The sequence below is a fragment of the Alternaria dauci genome, chromosome 5, assembly GCF_042100115.1.
Source record: "Alternaria dauci strain A2016 chromosome 5, whole genome shotgun sequence".
NCBI lineage: Eukaryota > Fungi > Ascomycota > Dothideomycetes > Pleosporales > Pleosporaceae > Alternaria > Alternaria dauci.
This window is the reverse complement of record NC_091276.1, coordinates 2,761,893-2,788,602: the sequence shown is the minus strand read 5'-3', so window position 1 is coordinate 2,788,602 and position 26,710 is coordinate 2,761,893. Positions and strand designations below refer to the sequence as shown.

The following is a 26,710-nucleotide window of genomic DNA, read 5'->3' as shown; positions in this document are numbered from 1 at the left end:
GAAATGTCTAAATTGGGAGTGTTTGTTGGGTGACGTTGGGTTCGTCGGGGTGATGTGAGGTGCAGTGCGCAGTCAGTCGGGCCGGATACAAGAGACTTTTTCCGTGGACACATGACTCATGCCAATCACCGTCACATGCGTGCTGCCACATGCGCGAACACAGTGTATCTTTGTCGATAGCTCAGCGAAGAGCTGCGCAGATGTGTATATGTATATGTACGCCTATAGCGCGGCCAAAATATATATACGACGGAAATAAATCTAAATACCCAGAGCCCAAGCTGGCATCTTTGCCACGAGATGTCGTCCCATGTCCCCCAAACGCCAGTGATGCAATAACGCTTTTCACCAAACCAAAACCCCCCAACTCATATACTCAGCTTATCCAAACTCAGTCGATCCGCACTCCGATGCCTCTTCACCATGCCCAGCTTATAAAACTTGTCCTCGCCCGTCGCCGTCCTTCCCCCAATATACCATTTCTCCGCCCCCATCGCCTCGTGGAACCCCTCCGACGAACTATCTGACCCCCGCCGCCCCCGGCGCGTCGCACCCGGTATGGGAAACGCCTGGGCCTTGGGCGACGTGGAGCGGTTGTACGGCGCCGTGTGTTGGCGTGTGGGCTGGAAGTGGCCTGTTGTTGCTTGTTGGACGGACACGGTGGTTGCGCCGGGCGAGGGGGAGCGGGTTTTTGTGGTGATGGTGCGGGAGGAGGGTGATGTTGTGTCGAGTGTCTGGGGTTGTTGTTGTTGTTGTTGTTGTTGTGGAGAGCTCGTAGTGGTGGTTGGAGAATAGGTGGCTACGGATGCGGCTTGCGAGGCTGTTGTTTTTTGGAGGCTGGGTTGCTGCGCGCGGAAGGCGGCGAGGAAGCTGCCGAAGAAGGGGCGGTTGGTGGTCATGCTGGGATATGTTTTGTAGAGTAGAGGTGGGATAGGGCGGGTGTGTTTGTGTATATATGCGGCAGGGCAAGCGGCGGTGTGGACGTGTGGTGAGGTGTGTAGCTGTGTGTTGGCGGCGGCTCCGCAACACGTTGTTTGGTGTTGTCGCGCGCGAATAACAACAGTCGAGACGGCACTGCTCGGACTGCGCCGTGAACTAGGATGCGACGACCACGTCTTTCTTTCTATTCCATGCGCTCAGTGCGGCGTCAAAGGGGGAGACTCGGACACGCGGCGGGCCTAGGCCGGGTGGTCGTGATGGCCGGCGTGGGCAATTATACGCGCGAGTGTGCGTGTGACGTATGCGAAGTGCGTCTATGTATGCAATGGGAGCGGGCTGCGGTGCCGTTGGTAAACGGGCGGGGTAAGGCGACTCAGCGGTGTTTATAAGGGAAGATGGCGGGGCGAGGGAAGCGAGGGCGTCTGTCCAGTGTTGGTCTGGCAGCTTTGGCGTATCGGACCGTTGTAAAGGGTCATCGATGAGTGTGAGCGAGGAAAAATTCGGAACCAGGTGATTGGGCATGCGACCGCCCTCCCGAGCCTTGACCGAGGTTAGACTACACGGTATTCTGCCCTGCGAGTCCTTCCACCATACCGCCTCTGCGACGCCGTGGAGCTACTGACTTCTCCCACGATGCGCTGTTTGGTGTGCTCCTCGCTTCGTCATGGCGTGCAGCTCTGACAGATCCAAGGCCCATGAGTGGCTGCACACGTCTTTGCGCCTCTTCGCATAACCACCACCACAACTGGTTCGCATGCCCCAATGTCCCGCTTCTCCTTACCCACGCAAATCATCATCACCGGCCATCAGACAAACGCCCGGTAGCGACCCCCCATGGCGCTGCCGTGCCACACACAACGACCAAGGCGATAAACAAGGATCGCTAGATCGGCGCAATTACAGGACCCATAGTCACGTGGTGCATCGAGTGTCACCCTGGTTCGTATTGTGATAAAACAAGCTACTGGAGAATGGTTCGCAGAGTGGGTCTCTCCGCTATAGCGCCGAGATCTGGCAGCCCTTGAACAGGCAGCGACAGAGGCAGAACATTAAGCGAAGCGGCTGGCTTAGTAGCAAGAATGCTCTCGACTCTTCGAAAGACTACTTCCTGCGAGAGCAAGATGATGGTGTCGTGCTTCCGGTACGGCTGATGACAAAAAATATTGGCGGGACTTTCTTAAGAGGTGTCGTCTCCTACCAATGCACCGCGGAGCAGCTTCGCAAGGGATAGCGTCATCGCGTATAGTCAACTGTAACAAATTTCTAGTTTGGAGAAGAGCACGGAGAGCTTGGAGAACCTGCAGAGCGAGACTAGATATCCGATTCATGTTACTGTCATCCCAGGCTTGGAATCACAAGGACCACAAACGCGCGCGGCACACAAGTCAACGGTGAACTTGGCGCTGAGCACACCGGCAGAGTAGCAGGCTGTGCTGTTCAAGTGTGTAAGCCTTGAGAGGGTTGAACATATGCGTAGCGCAAGGGATAACGTTGCTTCTCTATTTCCACCAAGCAGAGATGACAACTGAATCGAATCCACGTTTGCATACGAACTAATGTAGACATGTTGGCGTTTTCGCAGAATCGTAGTCGTCTGTGCTATCATATCAACGTTTGATTCAAAGCACTCGGGTGAGGAGATGGTAGGTGTGAGAAGCGATGCATGATTTCTCTCCAGGTGACGAAAGCAGACATCGACATCGTGAGCTCAGTATTCAAATTGCTGTTGCAGTGCTGCGAACATGTACAGACGTCGTCGTTGGTCAGGACGTCGGTGCTTACCTAAGTACTTGTTACCAGGAAAAGGCGTCACAGTTTAGCCGCACGCAGTTTTCTCAGCCGTGGTCCCACCAATAGCCGGTCACCTACCGTGCGGTGACCCTCCAACGCCATCGCAACACAACAACCCTCGTAGTCAAGAACATGCTGACTATTGCAATCGTACATGCGCGAAGTGAACCCATGCTCTGACAGCATTCTGTAATCACCACTGTGCAGCACAATCCCTCCACCAACGCGCATGCCGCCTCGCTCGCTACACAAGCCCGCCTCCCAGCCGCCTCTACCCGAGACGCAAAACCCAGTCATACCCGGTCCACCCGCCCACCAAACATTCCTGCGCCATCCGCCCTCCGTCGCACCACCCTATCAATTCCCATTAATTATTTTTCCATCGCCGTTGCAATAAATGGACGATTCCAATCCGAGCTCCGGCCCACAAGATGCCAATTCGAGCTCGGCGTCAAGCAAGAAGCGGACCCACCCTGAAGACTTCAAGCGCGCATACAAAGCTTGCATCAATTGCCGGCAGCGCAAGGCGAAATGTATTCTGGGCACGGGGCCAGATGGGGGCGAGCTGAAGCCGCCGTGTCAGAGATGCAAGCGCGAGATGCGCGAGTGTGTGTTTAGGTCGGAGAGGAGCTGGGTCAAGAGGCGGAAGCCGGGCGATGTGGCGAGGGAGGGTGAGGACGAGGACGAGGGTATCAATGGCGGCGGTGGTGGTGGTGGTGGTACTACTACATCCGCACGCGACCGCCCTCAGTCACATCCTGCGCCGCTGCCGTCGCCAGGTCATAGATCGTCTATATCGACGCATGGATTCACACCGGGTGCTAGTCCACATGTCAACGGCACGAACCGTTCCGACTTCCATTCTCCGCATGCCCACTTGCGCAGGATCTCGTCGTCGCACGGGCAGCCCGATCTTGCGCATTCGGTGATGCGGACCGTCGTGTCGAGCGGGAGCGATGCACTGAATTTGCTGTTTGAAGCCGCGCACCATCGCGATGCGATCGATAACCAGGAACAGTCCGGGTCGCAGGCATACGAAACGCCCAGGTCTGGTCCATCGGGCTACGATAATGGCGTTCCGTCGTCGCCATTCCACACGTTCAGAGCCCAGCCGGTGCAGATGTCGACGCCGTCGCCGGAGACGCTGAAGACGTGGACGTCGTGTCGGTTTGTGCAGATGGGCTGGTTTTCTGCACACGAGGCGGTGACGTATGTTGATTTGTTCTTCAAGAATTGCTCGCCGCTGTCGCCGATACTGGGGGAGTTTTATGCGCATCATGAGAACCATTATACACTGATTGCGCTGGACCCTTTCTTGTGTACTACCATACTTATGATCTCGTCGAGGTACAACATCCTCCCTGGCGTGGGCGGCGCGTCGAGAGGGTACTTTGTGCACGATAGGCTCTGGGAGCAGTGCCAGCGTTTCATCATGAAGATCATGCTCGGACAGGTCAAGCCGTCCAAAGCGCAGAGTCGGACTATTGGATCGATAGAAGCCTTACTCCTGCTATCGGAGTGGCATCCTCGTGCGCTGCATTTCCCTACGGCCGCTGACGGCTGGGACTGCGAACTCATGATCGGCGCAAACAACACCACGGAAGAAGGCGCGAAGCTCTTGGAAGGAGACGTGACGTCGAACCGATGGCTTGAGGATGTCATTGAGCCGGCGAAACGCTCCGACCGCATGTCGTGGATGTTGATGGGCTGCGCATTATCATTAGCACAAGAGCTGGGACTCTTCGAGGATAACGCCAGGATAGACAAGGACCAGGTGTCGTATCCCAAGTTCACCACCGAGTACCTCATCCTACGAAGAATCCGGGCGCGGAAGCTGCTGTACGTTCTACTCGAACAACTCTCATGGCGACTGGGCTGCACGTCGATGATACCTCAAAGCCTCAACCACGCCCTGATGGAGAAGATACCTGTTGACTCTGCGACGGGCGCTGTAGAGCAGTGGCAGTCCTTCATGAGCGCATGGGTCGAGCTCACCAAACTCGCCCGCTCAATCTCCGACACCATCTACCCAAACACAGCCACAACACGAAGCTTACTACGAACCGGTCGCTACATAGGCCTGCTCGAGCACTTCCAGCCGCTGCTCGTCTCGTGGAGGAAAAAGTACCTCGACCCCTGCAAGCTCAAAGTCGGTTTGCACGATATGCTCCACATCGAATACCAATACGTTCGCATCTACACCAACTCGCTGGGCATGCAAGCGGTCGTCGAACGCACGCTCGCGGAAACAGATCCCGATGTGCCGCAGGAAGACAATCTCCCGTTCAATCTCGAACCGCGAGACTACGATTTCATCCAAGAGGTTGTAGATGGAAGCTGCCAGATACTGCAAAAGGTCTGCCAGCTCTCTGAAACAGGAGCGCTGCGTTACTCGCCTGTACGCATCTTCCTCCGGATAACTACGAGTTCAATCTACCTAATCAAGGGCCTAAGTTTGGGGTCAAGAAACGCAAAGCTACAAAGTTCTCTAGACATCCTAGATGCCGCTATTCGAGCTCTTCGCGCAAGTAAGTCTCCTCCCCCCTTCCACACCGTAAATATTCCCGATACTGATCACACGTCCCAGGCACCCTCGACGACATGCACCTCGCCTCCCGCTACGCAACCCTCCTCGACCTCCACGTCGCCCGCCTCCGCGAATCCTTCGTCGTTTCCTCCCGTCCCCCTCGCCTCCCTTCCCGCGCTACATCCACAACCCACAACACCTCTTCCTCCTCCTCCTCCGCCGCCGCCGCCGCCGCCGCCGCCAACGCCCTCTCTTCTCACACCCCGTCCGCTGCAACAGAGGGCATGGCCTTTTTGAACAACCATAACGCGGGTCAAAGCAGTTTGTCGAGCCTAGCGGAGAATGTGACGGGTCTGATGCCGGATATGCCGGATGATGATTGGTTGGCGTTGCCGTTTGATCCGGCAATGGCGCCGTTTGGGTTGGGGGATGGGGGGGTCGGGGGGAGTGGGGGGTTTCAGGGGTTTGATGATGGGACGTTGGATTTTATTTGGAATTTGCCGATGTAGAGGAGGAGAAGGGGGGTATAGGGGGGATGGTGTGGTGGGGTGGAGAAGGAGGATATGGGGCTAGTTGTGTGGATATAGTGATGGAATGATTTTGTTGTGGTGGCTTAAGAAGTGTAATAGATTTGTAGATTCTTGGTGGTTCGCTACACGTCTGGTCCTTGGATGTGTGCTAGGTCGCGAGGAAAGGCGCTTCCAGACATGATCATTTGGCAAAGAAATGGCTAAAAAAAAATACATCTTTTGTAGCGAACAAGCATAGAAGCCTTGACATATACCCTGATGAACCTCACATCCATTCCATCCACCCCAGCATCCGATCTCCGACCCCAAACCCCAGGCCCAACACATCACCTCCACCACCAAGATCACATCGCAACCTACCTACGATGATATGCGCATCCCAACCGCCCTCTCCGCCACCCTCTTCGCCCCACTCACCCTATCTATCTTACTCTTACTTCCTACAGATGTCTTCAAATGCGCCTGATAGATCATCCAAGCCGCCTACTTCTACCACTTCTTCCTCGGCATACGGCCAGAAGGCACAGATCTTTACATTTCGCAGGCCGCCATATTAGTAGGCATTTCAGTGTCGTACTGGGGACTCAGTGATAACGACGAGGTCGTGTGGGGAGATGGAGAGGGCGGGGATGAGGACGTGTATGGGGTGGAGATGGCTGGTGATTTGGAAAGCTGGTTGATTGGGGATGTGGTTGGAGATGGTGGGGTGGATGGTAAGGATGGGTATGTAGATTGGGAGGTAGACGGTGGTGAAGATGGGCTGGGAGTGTTTGGGCTCTGGATGTTTGAGGATTCTGGCGAGAGTACGCTGAAAGGAACTAAAAGCGAAGTCAGGCACTATAGAAGGGTCGAGAGTATTGTGAGGGATGCATATGCCGGCCATCGGGACTTGATAGTGACAGTGGCGGCGCCGACGGCATCTGTTCTAGCATATATCAGAGCCAGATTGGAAGACAGGGGAAGGAGAAATAATATAGTATAACCTTCCCAGTCAAGAAATAATCTAATTGCAGGGAAAAGACTTCAAAGTAACACAAGGCCCACTGATCGCTAGCTTAAAAGTGCTAAAACATCCACACCTCCCATCACAAGCTCCCCACCCATAGACAAGAAAACACCCATACAACCAGCTCACCTCCCCACCCCCATCTCCTCCCTCAACGCATCCCTCACAATAACCCCACACATCTTCTTATACGGATTCGTCCTAACACTCATCTCCCTCGCCACCCCATCTCCATACCTCGCTGCAGCCGCAAAATCTTTACTCGCTGCCTCCTCCAGCTCCGACGTCGTCAACCCCTTCCACCGCGTCTCCGCTTCCACAGCTTTAAGATACAAATACGCGCGGTGCGAGTACGCAGTCCGCAGCACCTTTGCGGCGTGGGGAGAGACTGCTGGTGTGGAAGGGGGTGGCGAGGAGAGATGGATTGCGTGCGCGAGATCGGAGAATATGGAATCGAGAGCTGGTTCTGAGGGCGGGGTTGTGTTGTTGTTGTTGTTGTTGTTGTTGTTGAAGATGTTTTTGCTGGCTGAGAGGTGCGCTTCGAGGGTCATTCGCTTGAGCATGGCGCGGTTTACCCATGCGCCTGCATATTCTGGGTACTGGTCTATCACCCTGTCTAGTTCTTCTATTGCAGCGTCGATCTTAGTGATGCTAGAGGTGCTGGATGTGCGTCCTATAATGTCGCTTTGCTGGCGCTCTAGCAGTGTGAGCTGCGATGTGGAGATACTGGGATGAGCGGGTAACGAAGGGTCGATTGACGACGAAGTCTCTTTTTGTTGGCCGACGGATGATGGAAGGGTTTCTGGGTCGAATATCGCATTCAAGATTCGGGCGTCGTTTGCGGACAGAGATGTGTTGGGGACGGTGACTGCCATGACGGGTTGATGTCTGGTGTGATCCTTGTAGCGATGGGCCTGGGAGCGATTGGTATGGTCACGGAGATTGGAAATGGGTTGAGGTTCAATTCAGATTCCACTATGCGTTAAGAGTAATGCGCAGAAAGCCTGTTAGTGCTATTAATCCGACCCTCTTGACATGTGCAGGTCACGTTCGTTCACTCGGCTTAGGCGGAATTCCACGGCAAAGAGCTAGGTCTGGTACGGAAGGCGGCTTGTGCAAGGCTCCCTGGAGTCTCGGCCCGCTGCGGGACCATGACACCTATCACAACGAATCTCGACACACACTTAACCTACCAGGCTTTTGGAGAGACGAATATTGCAGAGCTGACCAAGCGTATCAACACCAGGAGGAAATTGAGCATTTCAACGATGGAGGCGTGTGGTATTGACTTGTGTCATCGGAAAGAAGCCTCGCCAGGCAATCGCCGGCTGACCTGTGACCTCGCCACGACGCGACAAACACTCTTAACACAACGTCGCGACCGCGCAACCTCGCACCAAATTGCACGTGAATGACTACCGGCGTCATGTCACCAACACGCTCGACACCGTTGGTCGCATGCCTGCTCGGGCTACGCTGTTGAGACGCGTTGCGTGCACAGCGGCTGCCGGCGGAACACCCATTGGCGGAAAGCAGCGGTACCGACCTTTGCTTTCTTCTGACGGCCACCACACGTGAGCTCGGCATAACCGACATGATGACGCTACCAGGGTTGGATAGGGCAGTTGGCAGCAAAAGAGATCGGATATCGGTTCGAGAAGGAAAGTGGATGCAGAGTGGTAGAAGATAAAGAATGGCTGCGCATCGGTGCCTAGTGTTGGGTTCACTACACTTTGCGGCACTGCTTTAGTTTCTCTCAAGTACAGGCCTGAATACTTCTGGTTCTACTCACACATAGTTGTTGTTCGCTATCGACTCTTGTATCATGGCGCCCGCTGCTATCTCTCCTCCTTCATCGCCACGGCCATCCGCCGCTTCTCCTTCGGATGTCTCGGCATACCAAGGCTACCACCACGTCCACTGGTATGTTGGTAACGCCAAACAAGCAGCCTCTTTCTACGTATCGCGTATGGGCTTTGAGCGTGTCGCATACCGTGGTCTGGAGACCGGATCAAGAGCCACTGCCTCTCACGTCGTACGGAACGGCAACGTGACTTTCATCCTCACATCACCTCTGAGGTGTCTAGAGCAAGGCTCACGATTCAGCAAAGAGGATGAGCAGCTACTACGGGAGATCCACGAGCACCAAGAGCGCCACGGTGATGCCGTCAAAGGTAAGCGATAGCACCCCCTGCAACCATATCGCCCATTACTGACGAGGCCCCCAGACGTCGCATTCGAAGTCGACAACGTAGATGCCATATACTCCGCAGCTGTCTCAGCAGGCGCAGCCGTCATCTCCGCTCCCCACGACATCTCCGACACCTTCGGCTCAGTCCGCCTCGCCACTATCCGCACATACGGCGACACAACGCACACGCTCATCCAAAAGAACAACTACGCCGGCATCTTCCTGCCCGGGTACCGCCCAGAATCCTCCGCCGCAGACCCCCTCCAAAATTTTCTGCCGCAGGTCAAACTCGAAGCCATCGACCACTGCGTCGGCAACCAGGACTGGGATGAAATGGAAAACGCGTGCGACTACTATGAAAAGGTGCTTGGCTTCCATCGCTTCTGGAGCGTCGACGACAAGGATATTTGCACAGAGTATTCTGCGCTCAAGAGCATCGTGATGAGTTCGCCCAACGACGTCGTCAAGATGCCCATCAACGAGCCGGCCAAGGGAAAGAAGCAGAGCCAGATTGAAGAATATGTTGATTTCTATGGCGGGCCCGGTGTCCAGCATATCGCGCTACGGACGGATAATATTGTTCGCGATATTACGAATCTGAAAGCGAGAGGCGTCGAGTTTATCAAGGTGCCGGAGACGTACTACGATTCTATGAAGATGCGGCTCAAGAAATCTGGGCTCAAGCTCAACGAGGACTTTGAGGTGCTCAAGAGTTTGGATATTCTGATCGATTTTGATGAGGGCGGGTATCTGCTGCAGTTGTTTACGAAGCATTTGATGGACCGACCGACTGTGTTCATTGAGATTATCCAGCGCAACAACTTTGACGGCTTTGGCGCAGGCAACTTTAAGAGTTTGTTCGAGGCGATTGAAAGGGAGCAGGATGCGAGAGGGAACTTGGTTTGAGCGAAGCCGTGACCTTGATCGTTCGGGTGTTGTCGCATTTTCTGGTGTTCAATATGTTCTCTAGCGGGTCAATCTCTGGTTTCTTATCCGCACATTAGCACGCTTTTTGGTTCATTGAATACGATACATTCTACTTCCATTGCAAAATTCGGACCTCACGCTTCGCATGAACACAACCCGACTGGTCCCAATGTCCCCGTCTCGTCCTGCAACGTCACTCCGAAACGCGTTTCATCCCCCTGCTCCAAGCGTCGACAACACCAGCACCCTTTGAGACGAACAACTTCTCATCTCTCACACAGCCAAGAATAGGGTAACCAAGAAAACAACCCCGAAAGGACGCGTAACCAAGCCTATCCACAACACACCGCGACGTCTTGACCCAGCCAAGCCACACCCGCATCAAGGGCGAGCAACAACATTTACAAATCTCGTGACACGCGATCCTCCGGCCACGTAGACACCCGGTCACGCTCCTTCTCGGCGACCGCATCTCCATCGGTAGTTGGTGCATCCGTAGTAACTGGTGAGATTGCGTATAAAGCAGGCGCTTTCGCTCGACTGTAGTAGTACAACGAGAGTAGCGCCGACTTTTGCTTTCTGGAGCTGACAGCGGAGCTCTGCCGGATGATCGCATTTCGAAAGGAACCTCTGCTTCGACACTTGTTATTGATTGGAGGCGGACCTCTGCCGCTGTAGTGGATCACGACACAAAAGCTCTCTGGGATCCGCTGGGGCTTTTGTTGCTGGTGTTGGTTTAGCCGCTGGAGACGGATTTGGGTGTAGTTCGACGAGCGGGCGATAGCTTCCTTGTGACGGAGCATCATACAGATGGCATTGGGAGCAAGGTTGTCGTACATGACATATGTGCAAAGTCTTGAACAGCTTGACATCTAGTCTCGAGTCATTACTTTGTGATGCCTATAGTCTGAACCACATTGGAATCCAACAACAGTGATTGAGCAAGAGATGAAGACATGGTGATGATAGGCAGCGGATGAACATGACATTGTGCACTAGAAGAAAAGAATGACCACGTAAAGAATGAATGGCTGCCCCATTTGATAAAAATTTCTTGTTTCAGTTTAACGTGTACCGTCATCGACGTAACGACGGCCTATTGTGTTCCCATACTCGTACAATTGATCATTCTGCCAGGTGTGATGATGGCAGATCTTGTCTTGACATGAAAGAAACGCGTTGCGTATAGTGTAGTCCGGCTCTGCAACGCACGCGATTGCTCAGGACAGCTGTGACAGCCCGCTTAAGCAAAGGCTCCGACAACGGACATGCCAGCTGCACCCATGAGAACGTAGCAAAACGCGGTAGTCTTAGTCTTGCCCGTCATTGTGTGCGAAGCCTCTTCGGAGAGGAAGTCCTCAGCCAACAGATCAACGAGCGCAGCGTAGATCAGCAGACCCGAAGAAATAGCGTTGAACACTCCGACGATGATAAGTCCAAACGCCGAGTTCGGATCATAAGATCCACGAGTCATCAGTCCAATGGCCTGGCCAATGGGCGCAGTGGTTCCGAAAGCGACAACGAGAGCCCACGGCTTCCAGCTGTTCTTGGGGTAAGGCACATCCGCGATACGCGTGCCGAGACCGAGTCCCTCGAACATTTGATGGAAGACGATGGCAATAAGGAGGATGATGAAGCCCTCGGCTGTGATGGAAATGGTCATACCCACGAACACAGAGTGGAACAGGATACCGCCTTCGATGAGCGTAATCTGCATGGACTGCTTCTTGAGGACCATGGGGTCAACGGCCTGCTCAACATCGTCGTCAAAGAATGAGTTCTCTGCTGGTGCTGAAGCGACCTGCTGTTGTTGATAGTTGGGAAGAGCAGGCATGGCGCGGTTGATCGTGGCGAGCATCTCGTCGCGCTGGCGCACGTACTGCTCGTAGAAGACGATGAACCAAGGTGGCATCTCGGACTTGGCCTCCAGCTCGTCGCTTCCGCTCTTGGGAAATGGGAAGTTGTCGACAGGGTATGTGGTCTCTTGGGTCCATCCGCGCTTCTCGTCTCGCATGGCCAGCATCGTCTTTTGCGAGTCATAGCTGTCGACGCGTCGGATGGGGTTGTTGAACTGGGCCTGGATGCCGGTGGTGGAGTGTTGTGCGCCGCTGAATGCTTCGCCCGTGGCACCTCCGTGGCTGTGACCGCCAGTCTTCGCATGGAGCCACATCTCGATCACGAAGAGGATGAACAGCGAGCCCATCATGATAACGCCTGGTAGAGCGGGGTACTTTTCGGTGAACAGATCTGGTAGGCATGGGTCGTTGAGCGAGGCGAAGGCGGTCGGCAGCAGATGGACGAAAGCAGTGGCAATGAGGACACCAGTACCAAAGTGCTTGCAGAAGAAGAAGATCTTCGGTGGGATCTTCATCCACTTGATCTTCTTTGCCACTACTGGGAAACCGGCACCGAAGATGGAAGCAATGAACACAATGACTAAGGCTGGGTTAGTAGTGCACCTTCACATGACATTCGATGTACTTACAAACGGCACCAACGTGCAGAGGGAAATCGTAGGCAGCAGCATCCGCCTCACTGCCACACTGCGGTTTCTCCATGTCGGACATTGCGATTACAAAAAGGATAAATGTGTCGTTCAAGGAATGTGCGGAGGAATCCCAGACTTGCCAGCAGTCCCGTCGCCGGCGACGATGAACAAGAAAAAAAGAGACGAAGAAGAGAAAGGAAGGAAGAAAGAAAGCAACTCAACACACTCTCTCAAAGAGTAACAGAAACCCAAAATGCAACGAACAGGTGTTGTGAGGTATGGGGCAACAAGCTCGGCATTGCAGACTATGTATTGCTTTGACGGCCGGTAGGATAAGAGACACTAACCGCATCATGCTGATCAGCGGTCTCCAGAACACCTGAAGACGAAAGTGGGACCTCGATACCGTGGCCTGTGCCTCAGACGCCGCCGCTGGTGATAGGTGCTTCACGCAGCAAATGCGGAGGTCCAGACGGTGCCAGGACCAGCCAGCCTTGCGCCCAAGACAAAAGAAGCATTGCTGTGAGGCAGCAAGGCTGGAATTGGAATTGCGCTTCGCCGAGACTGCGAAGCTCACTGGAGACAGCTGTCGTGCGCGTAGATGCTTGGCGGGCGCGCTTGATCTGCGAAGAGGTGGGGATGTGATGCGGCTCAAGTCTCGTTTCTGTCGAGTGGGACAGCGAGTGGGTAATCGAAGGGCAGCGAGTGGGACAGCTGACGAAGTGTGGAGGTGCGAAGCATTAGGGGTGAGGCTTGACTGCAGCCATCTGGTGCAGCTGAGGTATCGGAGTGGCTCAGCATACAGATGAGGTTGGCCAATGGCACGTTTTGCAATTGCCTTGACGTGTATGGGCCAAGATCGGCATGGTTTCGTGCCGTCGAGGAGAAGCTTGGCATCGTCCGACGTTGTAAAGTTTGAAACCTGGAGAGACGTAAAAGAAAGCTTTGTGGGGTATAGATGGCGTTCACTATGCACCCGCGCGTGTAGCCGATGCAATCCTCCCGTGACGATCACTGCGTTGTGTGACGAATTTAGCCGTAGAGCGCAACGGAAAGAATGGTCGGCCCTGCACAACGTGCGACGTGGCCAAGTCGTCACCACCACCGCATCAACCACTCCATCGACTCCACCGAATCCATCGCCGTGTATGCGGGGAAGTGTTCGTCTTCGGACAAGCTTTTTGCGCGTCTTAGCACCTAAAATTTCCGGTCAGTTTAGATCGCGCTAGCATCGCACATCCACAGCACACACGCGCGCCCGCGGGCATCTTCACCGCGCCTCCACGTATGCAGAGAGCCAAGCCATCTAAGGTATCAAGATCAGGCCAAGCTCTTTGAGCTCTCCCCAATCAGGCATCGCCCTAACCTCAGATGTAGTAGCTGGGCGTCGAGAAGGCTTAGCGAGTTTCATGCTCCGTGCCCAGCATTCCTACACCTGCACCAACGTGCAGCATTCACACAATCTGACAGGAAACTGGCAACTTGCAAACCGTCTGGCCAATCTACCATGACTTCTGGGTTCACAGAAAGACACTCGAGCGGAGGGGGGCGGGAACAGCGCCGCGGGTGGCATTCGCAGTGTTGCTTTATTACGCTGCTTGCCCGGCGCTGAGGCATATATCACACACCCCATAACCTCCTTACACCACAAGATCCCAGAGATTGCCCATACACACACAAAAACGCATACGCGTCCCTCATCTCTTCATTCGGACAGCATGTCTTCCGACGCTCAGAGTATGTCTCAGGCAGCCCAGAGCTGTGGTTCTCTTGTCTGACAGCTCGCCTAGTTTCACCCACCGGCCCATCACACGACCAAGCTGCTGGGCAAACAAGCGCTCCAGTGATCGCCAACCCTACCACATCTTCAAGCCAGGCCAACGTCAGCGCCGAGCACAGGACAGATGTCATTGAGCGCCTGTCATCTGTCGACAATGCATCGTCGCGCGAAGCCAAGGACGATGTCACCATCGTCGTCAACGGCGACCCACTCGATCTTGGTAAACACCGCAAAGACGATGTCACGCAGAAACAGATGAAGGCAGACCATCCGCTCGCCAAGCCCAGGCACATGAAGAAGTTTTACACGAGACAGAATGCCTTGATTGACCAGTTCCTCCAGAGTGGCGACGAGGAGCGGTTAGCTGCTCTCGACCAGCTCGAGAACGGACCAAAGGTCCGGTTCGCAGTCAATGCTTCGTTCATTGTCAACTTCTGTCTGTTTGTCATCCAGTTGTATGCCGCCGTCTCGACAGGTTCGCTGTCGCTATTCGCAACAGCTGCAGACGCTTTCATGGACTTGGTCTCCTCGGTGGTCATGCTCATCACGTCTCGCATGGCGGCACGGCCAAGCGTGTACAAGTACCCCGTGGGGAGGACCCGCATTGAGACGATCGGCATCATCATGTTCTGTTGTTTAATGACAACCGTCGCTATCCAATTAATCGTAAGCACACCGTCTTGGGACGATGATGCGGCTGCTAACGTGTGTCAAGATCGAATCTGGGCGTGCCTTGGCTGGCGGTGCCACGGATTCAGAGGAACTCCACATCATCCCTATTGCCTTTGTTGCGACGGCCATCTTCTGCAAGGGCTCACTTTGCGTCTACTGCTTCATCTACCGACGCTACCCAGCTGTCCATGTCTTCTTCATCGACCATCGCAATGACATTGTCGTAAACGCGTTTGGTCTTGCCATGTCCATTGTCGGCAGCCGAGTCGTCTGGTACGTCGATCCTATCGGTGCCATTCTGATCGGTCTCTTGATCCTCGTTTCCTGGGCCGCCAACGCTTTCGACCACGTCTGGTTGCTCGTGGGGAAATCAGCGCCAAAGGACTACATCAGCAAGTTGATCTATCTCGTTGTCACACACGACGATAGGATCCAAAAGGTGGATACCTGCCGCGCATACCACGCTGGACAAAACTACTACGTTGAAGTAGACATTGTCATGGACGAAGGTCTACCGCTAAAGGTCACCCACGACGTCTCGCAGACACTGCAGAGGAAGCTCGAAGGTCTTGCCGATGTCGAGCGAGCCTACGTACACGTCGATTATGAAAGCGAGCACGATATCTTTGAGGAGCACAAGCCACTCTACGAAGTCACGCAGTCGAGGACGATTAAAGAGCGTGTCAAGGCTATGCGTTACTTGTTCAACAAGTCAGAGAAGGGCGCTTGAGCATCGGACGATGCGTGTTTTGTACATTGCGGTGCTACGATCACCAAAAGTTTGAGTTTTCTTACGAGTCATTTATACCCCGTGCAGCAACACACAAGACTGCAGAAGACACTGTTAATTCAAATGTTAGTACCATCAAGACGAGTTTTCCTGATTCCGGGCTAGAAGACCCTTTACCGTGAGTGTTTTCACGATGCTTACGTTTTACCATGTACTGTTCTTTGTGATTGAGCGTTTGATACACTGTTAGAGCACATGTGAAGCCATCATATGACGATCTCCTTTGTCTCGCGGCATCACGACACCTCTTTCTGACCTCGATTTCACCATCGCCGTCCGTCACACACCTTTCCAACTCAGTCACGTTATCCTTCCCACTCTCAACATGCCTGTCCACCAGAACCCCAGAATTTCCTCCATCGCACTGTTCCAAGTCTATCCCGCAATGTCCGCAACTGTGCATGAACTCGCTCTCAAACGAGGTTCTCCCATCACCAACACCCCATCACCAACAGTGCCATCACAACCATCGCCATCAGTATCATCACCAACGGCTCAACCTGAAAAGTCTGATAAATCGAAACCAAAATCTCCTACTCTGACAGGGAAGTATGGAGATCCTCCGCGTACCGTACGCGAGCTAGCGGCTTGGTTTGATAAGAAGACAAAGGGAAGTTTGAAGCTGGAGGTTTTGACGTGGGATGGCAAGATTGTACGGGTACCTATGAATGAATCGGGTGACAGCTGGTGAGCTGAGTAAGGAGAGGGTGTGAGTCTATAGTTTTGAATGCAGTAAGCGGATAGAAGGACCTAAACACGTCGGATTGATTCAATCCAGGGAATCTTACAACTTCGACTCGCTTTACTCCCGAGGTTCATTCTTTGGCCAAGTATGAGATGTTTGATGATGAGCTGGTGGATATTCAACGAAAGAGCGTCCTGGTAAAAGATTCTTGCGCCCTGCTCACCGTGGTGTAAACATTATTGGAGACTCTATCGGTGTTGTCCAATATTGTCGTTCATTCTCTTCCGAAGACTAACGAGAGAAAGATACAATAGACATTCATAGTTCATTCCAGCACAATGCAAGAACATAAGTTTATCGTGGTGGGACAGTCGGGCGAGATGATGAGCGCGTGAAGGGCCGGACTGGGAAGTGATTACGTGGGAGGTGAGAGGGTGGGATGTATTATTGCGCCTCGCAGACTTGTAAGTTAGTATACGCCAAATAAAGGTGAATAAGGGAACTAGAACAACTATCAGAAGGCCGTAAATTCGTTCTCCGCAATGTGTATTCGCATACTGGCTTTGATTGGATGAAAAGCAACGAAGACGACGGGCATGACGATTGGGGACATGAGAGAATGTATTTATGCTCTTTGATCGCCAGTAGGAAGGTGAAGGCCGTGCTTTAGTTTGGACATTCTTCCAATGTACCGTAATATTCCACTCTCAAATTTCCGTAGTGGCTGGACTTGTTTCGACAAGGTAATCGTTCAAGTCCTGTTGCGTCTGCTGTTTGCGGTCCATCCCGTGGTATACTAGATTTATCCGGACAGCACGTCGGAGATGCAAAACACCCCCCCGTGCGCTTTGGACTGAAGGGGAGAGCCCCGAAGCCCTGAGCTGCTGCAGCACGAGGCAACATATACTCGCTCTTTTCCAAAATTTGCATAGACCTGGAGGGCGCCACCGCCCAAATCATACCATGCACCGCCATCGGCTTTGACAGCTTCATAGCGGGCTTCGCGGTTGACTTGGAAGAGAGCAGGGTAGCCGCGTGTTGTGGTGACGCTCAAATGTTTGTTTCCGTCTTTCTCTTCATGCTCATGAATGATGATGCTGTTGCCGGAGAGGCGGAGTACCCACAAATGGAAAGGCTGTGGTGCCAGCTCAATCTGATCGTTCACTGCCATAGCCCAGATCCTGGTGCGGAGCTCAGCGGGTAACCGCGGGAAAGGATGGAATCCAGTTTGCTGCTTGGGGTCAGCCTTCTTAGCTCTTTTGGCTTTTGTAGGGCGCTTGACCTTGGTGGCTACCTCGACGTTTGCATCTGTGGTAGCGGTTGTATTCGTTGAAACTCGAGCGAATCGCTCATTTGGAGTGGAGAAATATACAGGTGGAGCGGTTGCGGGAGCCTCTGTATGACCCAAGACCGAGCTCAGGACCGGCGCGTTGTTCCACATGATGCTAGCGAGTGGGTGTCGATGGTAAAGCGTGAGGATCGTCGAGCTCGTTCGGTCCCGAAGTATTTGGTCGGTTGCTACGAGATTATTGAAGAGAAATTGGCAAATTTGGAAGAACGGGATTTTGTGTGTAGCGAGACTGTCTCTCACACGAGGTGAAGGTGAGAGCGTTTGCTGGTCAACGCGACGCCAAGGCTTACTTGGTCGTTACTTCCCTCTCAGTCAGCTTGCAGTGTATCCTGAGATATGGCAACAAGAAAGACTCGTCAGCAATAAGAAAAGAAGGACATGCTCGGTCACATTGAATCCAGACAGCTGCCTGGACTGTCGTTCCTGTTGTTGACGTCTTGCGCTAGGAGGCCAGGTAATTGGCAAGAAAGAAAGGCAATGTGAGGACTGTCTTCACTCTGCGAACGTAAGTATAAAAGCAACTGAATCCGCAATGTTTCAGTTGCTTTGTAAAAGCCATGCATGGAATGCGCGAAGGACGAGGGAAAGGTGCCTTAAGCTACCTCCTCTCCGCGTCGTAGAGGACCGCACATGAGTCCTGCTTTCAAGTCAACACTGGCAATCAAACAGCTTGACATAAGTCAAAAAGAATACCCCACTGCAAGGGCGTAAAGAATAATACGCGCATCCCCATCTCGAATGCTGAAGAAACATCGACGTTCCCCCCCAGCCCGCTGACGCCAACACCCGCAAAATCCCGCCTCACCTGATTCGCCCGTCCCGCCAAGCCCCATCACTCCCGCGCTTTCTCTGCCGCCATACAACGCTCACCCAACAAACCCTCTCCACACCCACGCGACTCGCACACCCCAACGCCGAACCGCCAAAGATGTCTGTCTCGTCCTTCGGCCACCATGGCAAGACGCCCGCTGCCGTCGTAAGTCCTCACCGCGCGCAATTGAGCAGGGGCGAATGAGCCTTCTGTGCAAAAGGAACAATGACGAAATGGAATGGGAGCTGATAGACTGGTGATAGAGCATGCGCAGCCCGTACAAGGCTTACAGGAGTCCTTTTGGCCCTCAGTAAGTGGTTTTTTGAGTGTTGCGATGGGACAATGGCGTGGGGAAGGGGTGGTGGTGATGGTGGGTGGAAGCATTGGGGACGGTGGGAAGCTACAGGAGGATATACGGCGACGGCATCCTCCTACCAAACTACGACACACGCATTGCAGCGCCACAAAAGAACACAGAAACGCATACCCGCGCAAGAGGAGGAACCACACAAACCCCCCGCTACCCACGCCGTCCACCTCCCACTCTCTCCCTCTTCAACCCAGCTAACCCTCCCTACCAGATACACCATCCCCAAAAACTACCACGGCCTCACTCTCAACCAAGCCGCCAAATACGGTGTCCTAGCCGCGGGCTTCGGCGGCGTCGCCGGCTTCTTTGCCCTCTTCTTCTTTGCCGAAGTGCCCAAGGTGCGCGACGATATCATGAAGAAGATCCCTGTGCTCGACAAGTTCTTCACGCACGAGATACCGCCTGAGGATAACCCTTTCTGAGCTTGTGGCTACGTGTGGCTATACGAGAGGGACTGGGGGATGGAAGGAAGGAGGAGCATTGCAAAGACAGGAATGTGTATGATATGGGCATTGCGAAGAGGGAATTAGACCGCTTTTGTCTTTGTTCAAGGCTTGGTGTCGTCGTGAATTGAGACTGCCGTGATGATGGACCGCTCGTGATACACCGCTCACTGCACAACAGCTCGCCACTCAACCTCTCGAGATACATTTGGTCATTTCTTCATTTCCACATAATCCAAGCCACATGGCCCGAGATGCTATCATATCCCATCATCCACCACCCTTCCATTCCGCCCAGCCACCCCGTTCTCCCTCTCACACACCAAGCTCAGCCATGTCCAGTCTAGTTGGTAGGCAGCCTTCCAACCACCTCCGCCATCTCCTCATCCGTGTAGATTCTGAATCCCTTGTCCTTGGTCACACTCGCCAACTGCACATTCTTGCTATCCAGCTTCTCCTCCATGACCTGCTTGAGCGTCTTTAGCGTCAGCACCTCGGCCTCGGGCAGCGTAAGCGACTTGTGGAATTCGTTCTGGAGCTCGGCCTGCGCGCCCTCGGAGCCGGAGCCAATAGCTTTGGCGTCGTAGCGGTAGAACGTGCCTGAGGGTTCGGCGTGGTAGCTATCCATGATCAGTTCTCTTTCCTCTTCAAAGAGCAAAACAGGAGTAGAGGTCGGTGGAAGAGAGAGACAAGGGAAAACACATACAGACTCGGCCCATCCTCATCATACCCCGCAATCAACAACGCCACACCAAACGGCCTCGACATGATACTCTCCTCGCCCTCAGCCCCCTCGCCAAACCTCAGCGCCAAATCACATATCGCCTGCGTGCAGCTCTCTACACGCAGCGGCTCCGCGTAGTTGAACGCATGGTTCTGGGATTCGACACGCGCGTGCTCAATCATGCTGCGGGCATCGGCTTGCAGACCGGACATGGCACAGCCAATGTGGCGATCGATTTCGACAATCTTTTCGACAGAAGAGGTCTCGAGGAGCGTGGACGTGACACGCTTTTCTACGCCGAGGATTACGCCTTCGCCGGTGGCTACCTGTGGGGTTTGTGAGTTTGTGTTTGGGGGTGATGGCGGGTTGTGGGGGAGGGGAGGGTATAGATATGGATGTGGGTATGATGGGTTTGAGGAGACGTACGCCTATTGCTGTCGAGCCGAGCTTGATGGCTTCTAGTGAGTATTCGACTTGGAAGAGACGGCCTTCGGGCGAGAAGGTGCTGTGAGTTTGTGAGCGGGCCATCTTGTCTTGGGAGGCGCGGGGTCGACGAACTTGATACCACGGTCTGTGACACTTGATTAGCATATATCCTCTTGCTATGAGCTGCGGGAGAGCTTACCATATTCGCTTCGTGCTATGAACTGCTCGTGTTAGTACAAGAGCTCCAGCGGGGTTCAATCAAGCGTACCATGGCGGCGGTGTTGCGGACAAGTCGAAGAAGGGTGCAGGTGAAGATTCGTGTCAAGTCTCGGGGAGAGGAGTGTATGTTGCAGGGGTGCGGGCGGTGGTGAGGTGTTGCGGCGTTGTCGTTGGCGACTTGGATGTTTCTCTAGCTAGAGCTTCAGGCAACATGAGCCGCGAGGTCGCGCTAGGGCGGGATGCCAAGACTTTGAGCTGGTAAGCGGAACGCGCTCTCACCAACACTTTTTACTACCCGCGATCTCATTTCGCCCATAACTACAATGGTAATATTTTCTTAGGGCTGCGATTCGAACGTCAAAGAAAAGTGTTCGGCGCCACCCACATAACCGTTGTCACTCAGCCAGCTACTTTGAGACACAGTCCTTGGGAGACAAGAGGAGCTATGGACTACAAGTTCTCGTTGTATGAGACTGCGGATGAGATATCCTGTTGAGAGCTGAGCGTCTTGGTGATGTGGAAGACTCGTTGAAGCGCTGAGTTTGCTTCAAGCTCTAATCGCTGAACCGTCAATCTCGCAGACTCCACCAATCGCTAAGCTCGACAAGGACGACTGTGTTACTACGCCGCCCGAAATACTCATGCTGCTCGTAACGTATCTCCGCCAATCCACCTTCGACGTGAGGTGAGATCGTCTGGTGCAAAGACGCAGGCAAGCTCGACTCGCCAGTCGGGCATTTCGCATGGGAGCCGGCAATGCCAGGCCCCTGGCGTTCATAAAGGCGAACGGTCCATCCCTCATTACCGTGCCCGTGGCTGGACTCGCAGCGCAACAAAGCGGCATCCGCGAAGGATCCCACAGCCACAATACCCACCCGTTTTCTTCTAGAATCCTACCTGTCGCAGAGTGCTCAAAGTGCCTGTTTGATTGATCAAGCTTCCGTCGACATACCAAACTCGTGGTAAGGGTAGAAGCTTAGCGCTACCGAATCGTGACGTTGGCGCATGTAGCGGCGGGTCGAAACGCCAACCAAGATAGCAAACCGCTGGAGAAATGCTCCGCATCAACTTCTCACCCTCCAGCATCGACTACACGTCTCGTTGTTGACTGGGAATTCTCGCCTCACCATCCGCGGATCGAAAGCCGAGGATGCGCGTCATAGCTCGGATCAAATGTCCCTGGCGTCCGCACCGTTTCTCCTGAGTTCGGACCAGCAGCGCTATCCACGTCACCACATTCTGGAATCTCGGCCATGAAATGAACGATGCCGTCTGTCAAGAACGACACCCCATCACAGTACCACACGACATCAAGTGATGATGGCACGGGGACATGTGTCGACCAGACACTCGTATGCTGCAGTCGTACTCGCTAAGAAAAAAACTGTTGATTGTGCAGCCACTCAGGTATCGACGTATTTCGATAATTCTCGCATGTGCCATGTTGCACGCAGGATAGTCGAGATGTGCAGCTCATCTCCCGCAGCGGGGATGATGTCGATTGCGAGTTATTTTTATCCGGATACGACTTTGTGCCGGGGGCTTGACGTCGCTGCTAGGCTGTTGAGTATTGCCTTCTCCACATGGGCCAATGGCTAGCGAGACTGGGGCAAAAGGGTCGTTCCTTGTCCGGCTGCATCGGGCTCTAGGATGCTTGGAAAGCTTCTTCAGTCGACAACGCGAGGAGAGCAGCAATACACGATGCGATAGATGTAAGGAGCGAACGCAGGGTAGAAGAAAGAATGCTGTGGTGCATGCCAAGATTGCTTAACCAGGAACAAGGACGGGGATCACCGCCGGCATCCGCGTTCCTGCTTCTTAGAGATGGCACTAATTTGCTCTGACCGTGCGGCTAATGCACGTCCGATGAAAGGCCTTCGACGGCAGCGACGTCTAGAAGCCGCAAGACGTCACCAGCAAATAAATACTTCGCCGCGTCCACCTCACCATTCCTCACGCACGCCTTCTTCTCGCGCCCTTCTCACACCTTTCTCACACCCTATCAAGACTCCATTCTACACTTTTAATATTGTTTTCTTCCTAATACAGCAACCATGCGTGTCTCCTCTACCCTCCTCGCCACAGCCGGCCTTCTCACCTCGGCCAACGCTGCCATCAAGGGCTTCAACTACGGCGCAAACTTCAACAACAACCAGGCCAAGACGCTCGTCGACTTTGAATATGAATTCAACGCCGCCAAGCAGCTTCCCGGCACCGATGGATGGACCAGCGCCCGTCTATACACCATGATCCAGCACGGCACCCAGACCAACATCATCGAGGCCATCCAGGCCGCCATCAACACCAAGACCACCCTCCTCCTCGGCATGTGGGCCTCCGCCGGCCAGGCCAACTTCAACAACGAGATCACTGCGCTCAAGGCCGCCATTGCCAAGTACGGCACTGCCTTTACGGACCTTGTCGAGGGTATCTCTGTCGGCAGCGAGGACCTCTACCGCATCACGCCAACCGGTATCGAGAACAAATCTGGCGCCGGTGCCCAGCCCCAGGAGCTCGTCAACTACATCAAGCAGACCCGCGATGCCATCCGCGGTACCCCTCTCGAGGGCAAGCCCATTGGCCACGTCGATACCTGGACTGTCTACGTCAACGCCACTAACAACCCTGTCATCGACGCTGTTGACTTCATCGGCATGGACGCCTACCCTTACTTCCAGTCTACCATGAACAACAACGTCGGATCCGGCAGCCAGCTCTTCTTCGACGCGTACCACCAGACCGTTGCCGCTGCCAAGGGCAAGCCCGTCTGGATCACCGAGACCGGATGGCCCGTTACCGGCCAGACTCTCAACCAGGGCGTTGCTAGTGCGGCTAATGCTCGCATCTACTGGGAAGACGTCACCTGCCAGCTGGTCAAGGACAACGTCAACCTCTGGTACTACATCCTCCAGGACGTCCAGTACGGCAACCCTGTTCCCTCGTTCGGCATCAAGCCTGCGGGCGACCTCATGCAGGTCGCGCCTTTGTTCGATCTTTCTTGCCCCGCAAGCTCCACCCCAGCTCCTACCAAGAAGGTCTCGACCGATGGTACTTGCGGATCTCAGGGCGGTGCTACTTGTGCTGGCTCGGTATTTGGCAACTGCTGCTCGCAGTACGGATGGTGCGGAAACACGGCCGGACACTGCGGTACCGGTTGCCAGAGCGGATCGGGTACTTGCACCAGCTCGGTAAGCTAGTACCTTCCCATGCTCTTCTTGTCACCCATGCTATCGTCGTTCCTGTATACTTTGTCTGTGCTCTTGTCGCTTTCTTGCAATTGCCTGTGCTCCGGTACTGCCCCTTACGGGGCTGCGCGGACTAACGGGTATGCGAAGAATCCTTCGAGTAGCAGCGGCAGTCGTATCGGGATTGCAACAGGTATCGGGTCGTCGAGTAAGAGGGCTGAGGGAATCTTCAAACTTGATAATCAGAAGCTAACATGTCCCAGCGCAAGTAAACACCCCAACCGTCACCATCCCAGTACTAAGCTTCGACCGGCCTACCCCAACTCCTCTCGAGAGCCTTGAACCCTTACCACAACCATCATTCACCCCACTCCAGGAACCATTCGAATACCCCCACCAACTTATTCCTATCGACATATTGGACCCCACAAAAGTAATTAGCAATGGCTACACAGTCCGCCTCTCACCCACCACATCGACACTCTTCATCTACAACATCCGCCCCGAATTCGCTGGCAGAACTTGTACCCTAGCTCTCTACATGCCACCACCTTTTCCCACACCAGATACCGCACCAGTACATATCCGCGTCCCTGGCGGTCTCATCGCCTCGCGTCTTGTCAATCAGATTCCGGATAGCGTGTCTGTGCAGAGTGTTGGTGAGTCTAGGTTCGTGGGTGTGGTGCCGCGCGTGGAGATGCCGGGAAGGTATGATGTTGCTAGGTTCCCTTGTGAAGCGGGACAAAAGGTTGGGTATAGGGTAGATTCTGTGGACGGGCTCGAGGCGGATTGGTTTCAGATGGTGTATCCGGCGCTGGGGCTGTTTATGCTGGTTGGGTAGATGAGGTTGATGGTTGAGGGTGGTCTGGGATGTGGATGCGGATTGTATTGTTAGGCGAGAAAAGTACTAGGATTCTTTTAATGTAATGTTTGTACCTTGAAGGTAGTCTCTTTGGTGACGATGAGTGATGTGATGCTGGATATGAGAATGAAACCTAAGAACGCCGCACAAGCATAAACTCCATTACACGACTACACAGAAATCCTCCACATCCAATCCATCAGCCACCCCCCCCTCCCTTTCCCACCTCTTCCTGTCTCTTCATCCCCATCCCCCTCCATACCACGCTCCTTGTCTTGCTCCATTATATCCTGTGCTTCCTCCTCCTCCTTCTCCTCTACCTCTCCATCCCCGATTCTTTGTTCCCTAACACGTAGACTTTTTTCGCGACCGAAAGCTGCGGTGGAGAGCATACAGCCTACGAGAAGCACGGCGAGGATGTAGCATATGGTTGGGTGGATGGCGTGTGAGATGGGCATTGTGTTGTAGTCGAGAGGATGAGGTGTTTGGCGGGTGGTGTTTGGCGGGTGGAGTGAGAGGGGTGTGGAAGACGGCGATAGTAGGCGAATGGAATAGCGATAGCGGCGGTTATTGGGTTTCGGGGTTTTGGTTCTCTCTCGTATGGCTTCGAATATGGGATTTGTGTGTGATTGGAAAGGATTTTTTTGCGTGGTTGGAAGGCGATGGGTGGGGTGTTAGTGGGGTTGGATTTGGGGTTGGGTGGATGGGTGGCGCGGTGTTTGTGGTTGGAGAAGCGGGGAGTGAGGAAATGCTTGATCAAGGGTTGGGTACTGAAGGCGGCTTCTGAATAGTCCACACTGGTGGGAGTTTGTTGGATCGGCGGTGTCGTAGTGGGGTTGCTTAAGCAAGGGGTTTCCTTCTATTTCACTCCGCCCTTCCTGTAACATTCATGCTCTTGAAATCATCCGCTTTCTTTTTCGAGAAGTGGCCCGCTGAAATCTCGGCGGATGCAAACACCGCCGTCTTTATGGTTTCGCATAAGCGTCGGGAAGTGATGTTGTTCAGCTTGTGAAGATGCTCTTCGCTCATGGGTACAATGTACGAGGAGCATTCTCGTCGCACTTGCATCGCGCGACTCTACACTAGACACAGAGTGCGCATTTCCCAGCCATCGTCCGGCCGAACACGATTAAGCCAGCTGAGAGTATCCTCACCTTGCCAGACAGCTTTACTGCTGTGGTGTATACGCAGACCAACTCGGCGCCACGTCGAATCGTCGACCATCTCTACTACCAGGAATCGTAATTCTCTTAGCTCTTTGTCATTTAGGCTCCAAAATGATGCCAGATGTCCAAGATATATCGCAACCAGATTGTCACCCAGTGGGGTGTCTAAAAAGTCTGGCCAGAATTCAAATTGCCCTTGGAATCCAGAGATGTAGAACGGATAGCCATGTTTAATAAGTTCTGTATCGCATGAAATCATCCAGCTTCGGATGGATATCATTGGTGCAAGCGATCTGCCATCTTCCTGACTAAACTTCTTGATGTAGTGATTCAATTCCAAACTGCCCTCGCTCTCATCATGCAACCAAAACCGCAAATCCTGTCCGCATGAAAATATCACTAGCGCACCTGCCTGCATGATTTCCGAAAGGACATCCGGCTTCTGAGAGGCCTTGACGCTGGCCCAACTCCATGATGGAAAAGATATATCGATCGCAGTACTGTTCGTTTCACCAGTGTCTCCAGACACAAACCAAGCCAGACTATATGCGAAGGTTGACGTTGGTGTGAAAACGGTGTTATCATACTTATCCCCCGGTGGCAAGCAAAACGCAGGAGACATCTGACTGTAGAATATTGGCAAGCCAAATACATGAGTGGTATCTACTCGGTCTGTGGTTTCTTGCAGTTCGAAGGCATGAATGACACCAGTTACAGCTTTAACGGTATCTTCGGGGAATGATAAACGTCTCAGGAAATATTCACTTATCTGGATGTAGAGTGATTGTGCTGTGGACCTCGTATCCATTCCATGAAATGCCTGAAGT

The 26,710-nt window shown here is 53.7% G+C and overlaps 8 protein-coding genes across 8 annotated transcripts; 5 read left to right on the top strand and 3 right to left on the bottom strand.

Moving 5' to 3' along the window:
- Positions 1–3,076: 3,076 nt before the first annotated feature.
- Positions 3,077–5,766, top strand: ACET3X_006339 (uncharacterized protein; the record flags this gene model as incomplete). Its single annotated transcript, XM_069452540.1, has 2 exons — positions 3,077–5,258; positions 5,318–5,766. The coding sequence occupies exons 1-2, from the start codon at positions 3,128–3,130 to the stop codon at positions 5,764–5,766; spliced, it is 2,580 nt and encodes an 859-aa protein (XP_069306699.1). The 5' UTR covers positions 3,077–3,127.
- Positions 5,767–8,618: 2,852 nt separating this feature from the next.
- On the top strand, positions 8,619–9,890 carry ACET3X_006338 (uncharacterized protein; the record flags this gene model as incomplete). The annotated part of the gene is made up of 2 exons (XM_069452539.1): positions 8,619–8,967; positions 9,022–9,890. The coding sequence occupies 2 exons, from the start codon at positions 8,619–8,621 to the stop codon at positions 9,888–9,890; spliced, it is 1,218 nt and encodes a 405-aa protein (XP_069306698.1).
- Positions 9,891–11,154: 1,264 nt separating this feature from the next.
- ACET3X_006337 (uncharacterized protein) lies at positions 11,155–12,478 on the bottom strand (the record flags this gene model as incomplete). The annotated part of the gene is made up of 2 exons (XM_069452538.1): positions 11,155–12,347; positions 12,397–12,478. The coding sequence occupies 2 exons, from the start codon at positions 12,476–12,478 to the stop codon at positions 11,155–11,157; spliced, it is 1,275 nt and encodes a 424-aa protein (XP_069306697.1).
- Positions 12,479–14,117: 1,639 nt separating this feature from the next.
- ACET3X_006336 (uncharacterized protein) lies at positions 14,118–15,581 on the top strand (the record flags this gene model as incomplete). Its single annotated transcript, XM_069452537.1, has 3 exons — positions 14,118–14,136; positions 14,190–14,845; positions 14,895–15,581. The coding sequence occupies 3 exons, from the start codon at positions 14,118–14,120 to the stop codon at positions 15,579–15,581; spliced, it is 1,362 nt and encodes a 453-aa protein (XP_069306696.1).
- A 1,547-nt stretch (positions 15,582–17,128) lies between these two features.
- Positions 17,129–17,767, bottom strand: ACET3X_006335 (uncharacterized protein; the record flags this gene model as incomplete). Its single annotated transcript, XM_069452536.1, has 1 exon — positions 17,129–17,767. The coding sequence occupies one exon, from the start codon at positions 17,765–17,767 to the stop codon at positions 17,129–17,131; it is 639 nt and encodes a 212-aa protein (XP_069306695.1).
- Positions 17,768–18,605: 838 nt separating this feature from the next.
- ACET3X_006334 (uncharacterized protein) lies at positions 18,606–19,280 on the top strand (the record flags this gene model as incomplete). The annotated part of the gene is made up of 3 exons (XM_069452535.1): positions 18,606–18,653; positions 18,752–18,798; positions 19,070–19,280. 3 exons carry the CDS (start codon positions 18,606–18,608, stop codon positions 19,278–19,280), a joined length of 306 nt encoding a protein of 101 aa, XP_069306694.1.
- A 364-nt stretch (positions 19,281–19,644) lies between these two features.
- On the bottom strand, positions 19,645–20,722 carry ACET3X_006333 (uncharacterized protein; the record flags this gene model as incomplete). Its single annotated transcript, XM_069452533.1, has 5 exons — positions 19,645–19,921; positions 20,008–20,351; positions 20,452–20,558; positions 20,651–20,672; positions 20,720–20,722. The coding sequence occupies 5 exons, from the start codon at positions 20,720–20,722 to the stop codon at positions 19,645–19,647; spliced, it is 753 nt and encodes a 250-aa protein (XP_069306693.1).
- Positions 20,723–22,635: 1,913 nt separating this feature from the next.
- Positions 22,636–24,790, top strand: ACET3X_006332 (uncharacterized protein). The gene is made up of 2 exons (XM_069452532.1): positions 22,636–23,858; positions 24,119–24,790. Exons 1-2 carry the CDS (start codon positions 22,725–22,727, stop codon positions 24,125–24,127), a joined length of 1,143 nt encoding a protein of 380 aa, XP_069306692.1. The 5' UTR covers positions 22,636–22,724; the 3' UTR covers positions 24,128–24,790.
- Positions 24,791–26,710: the final 1,920 nt, after the last annotated feature.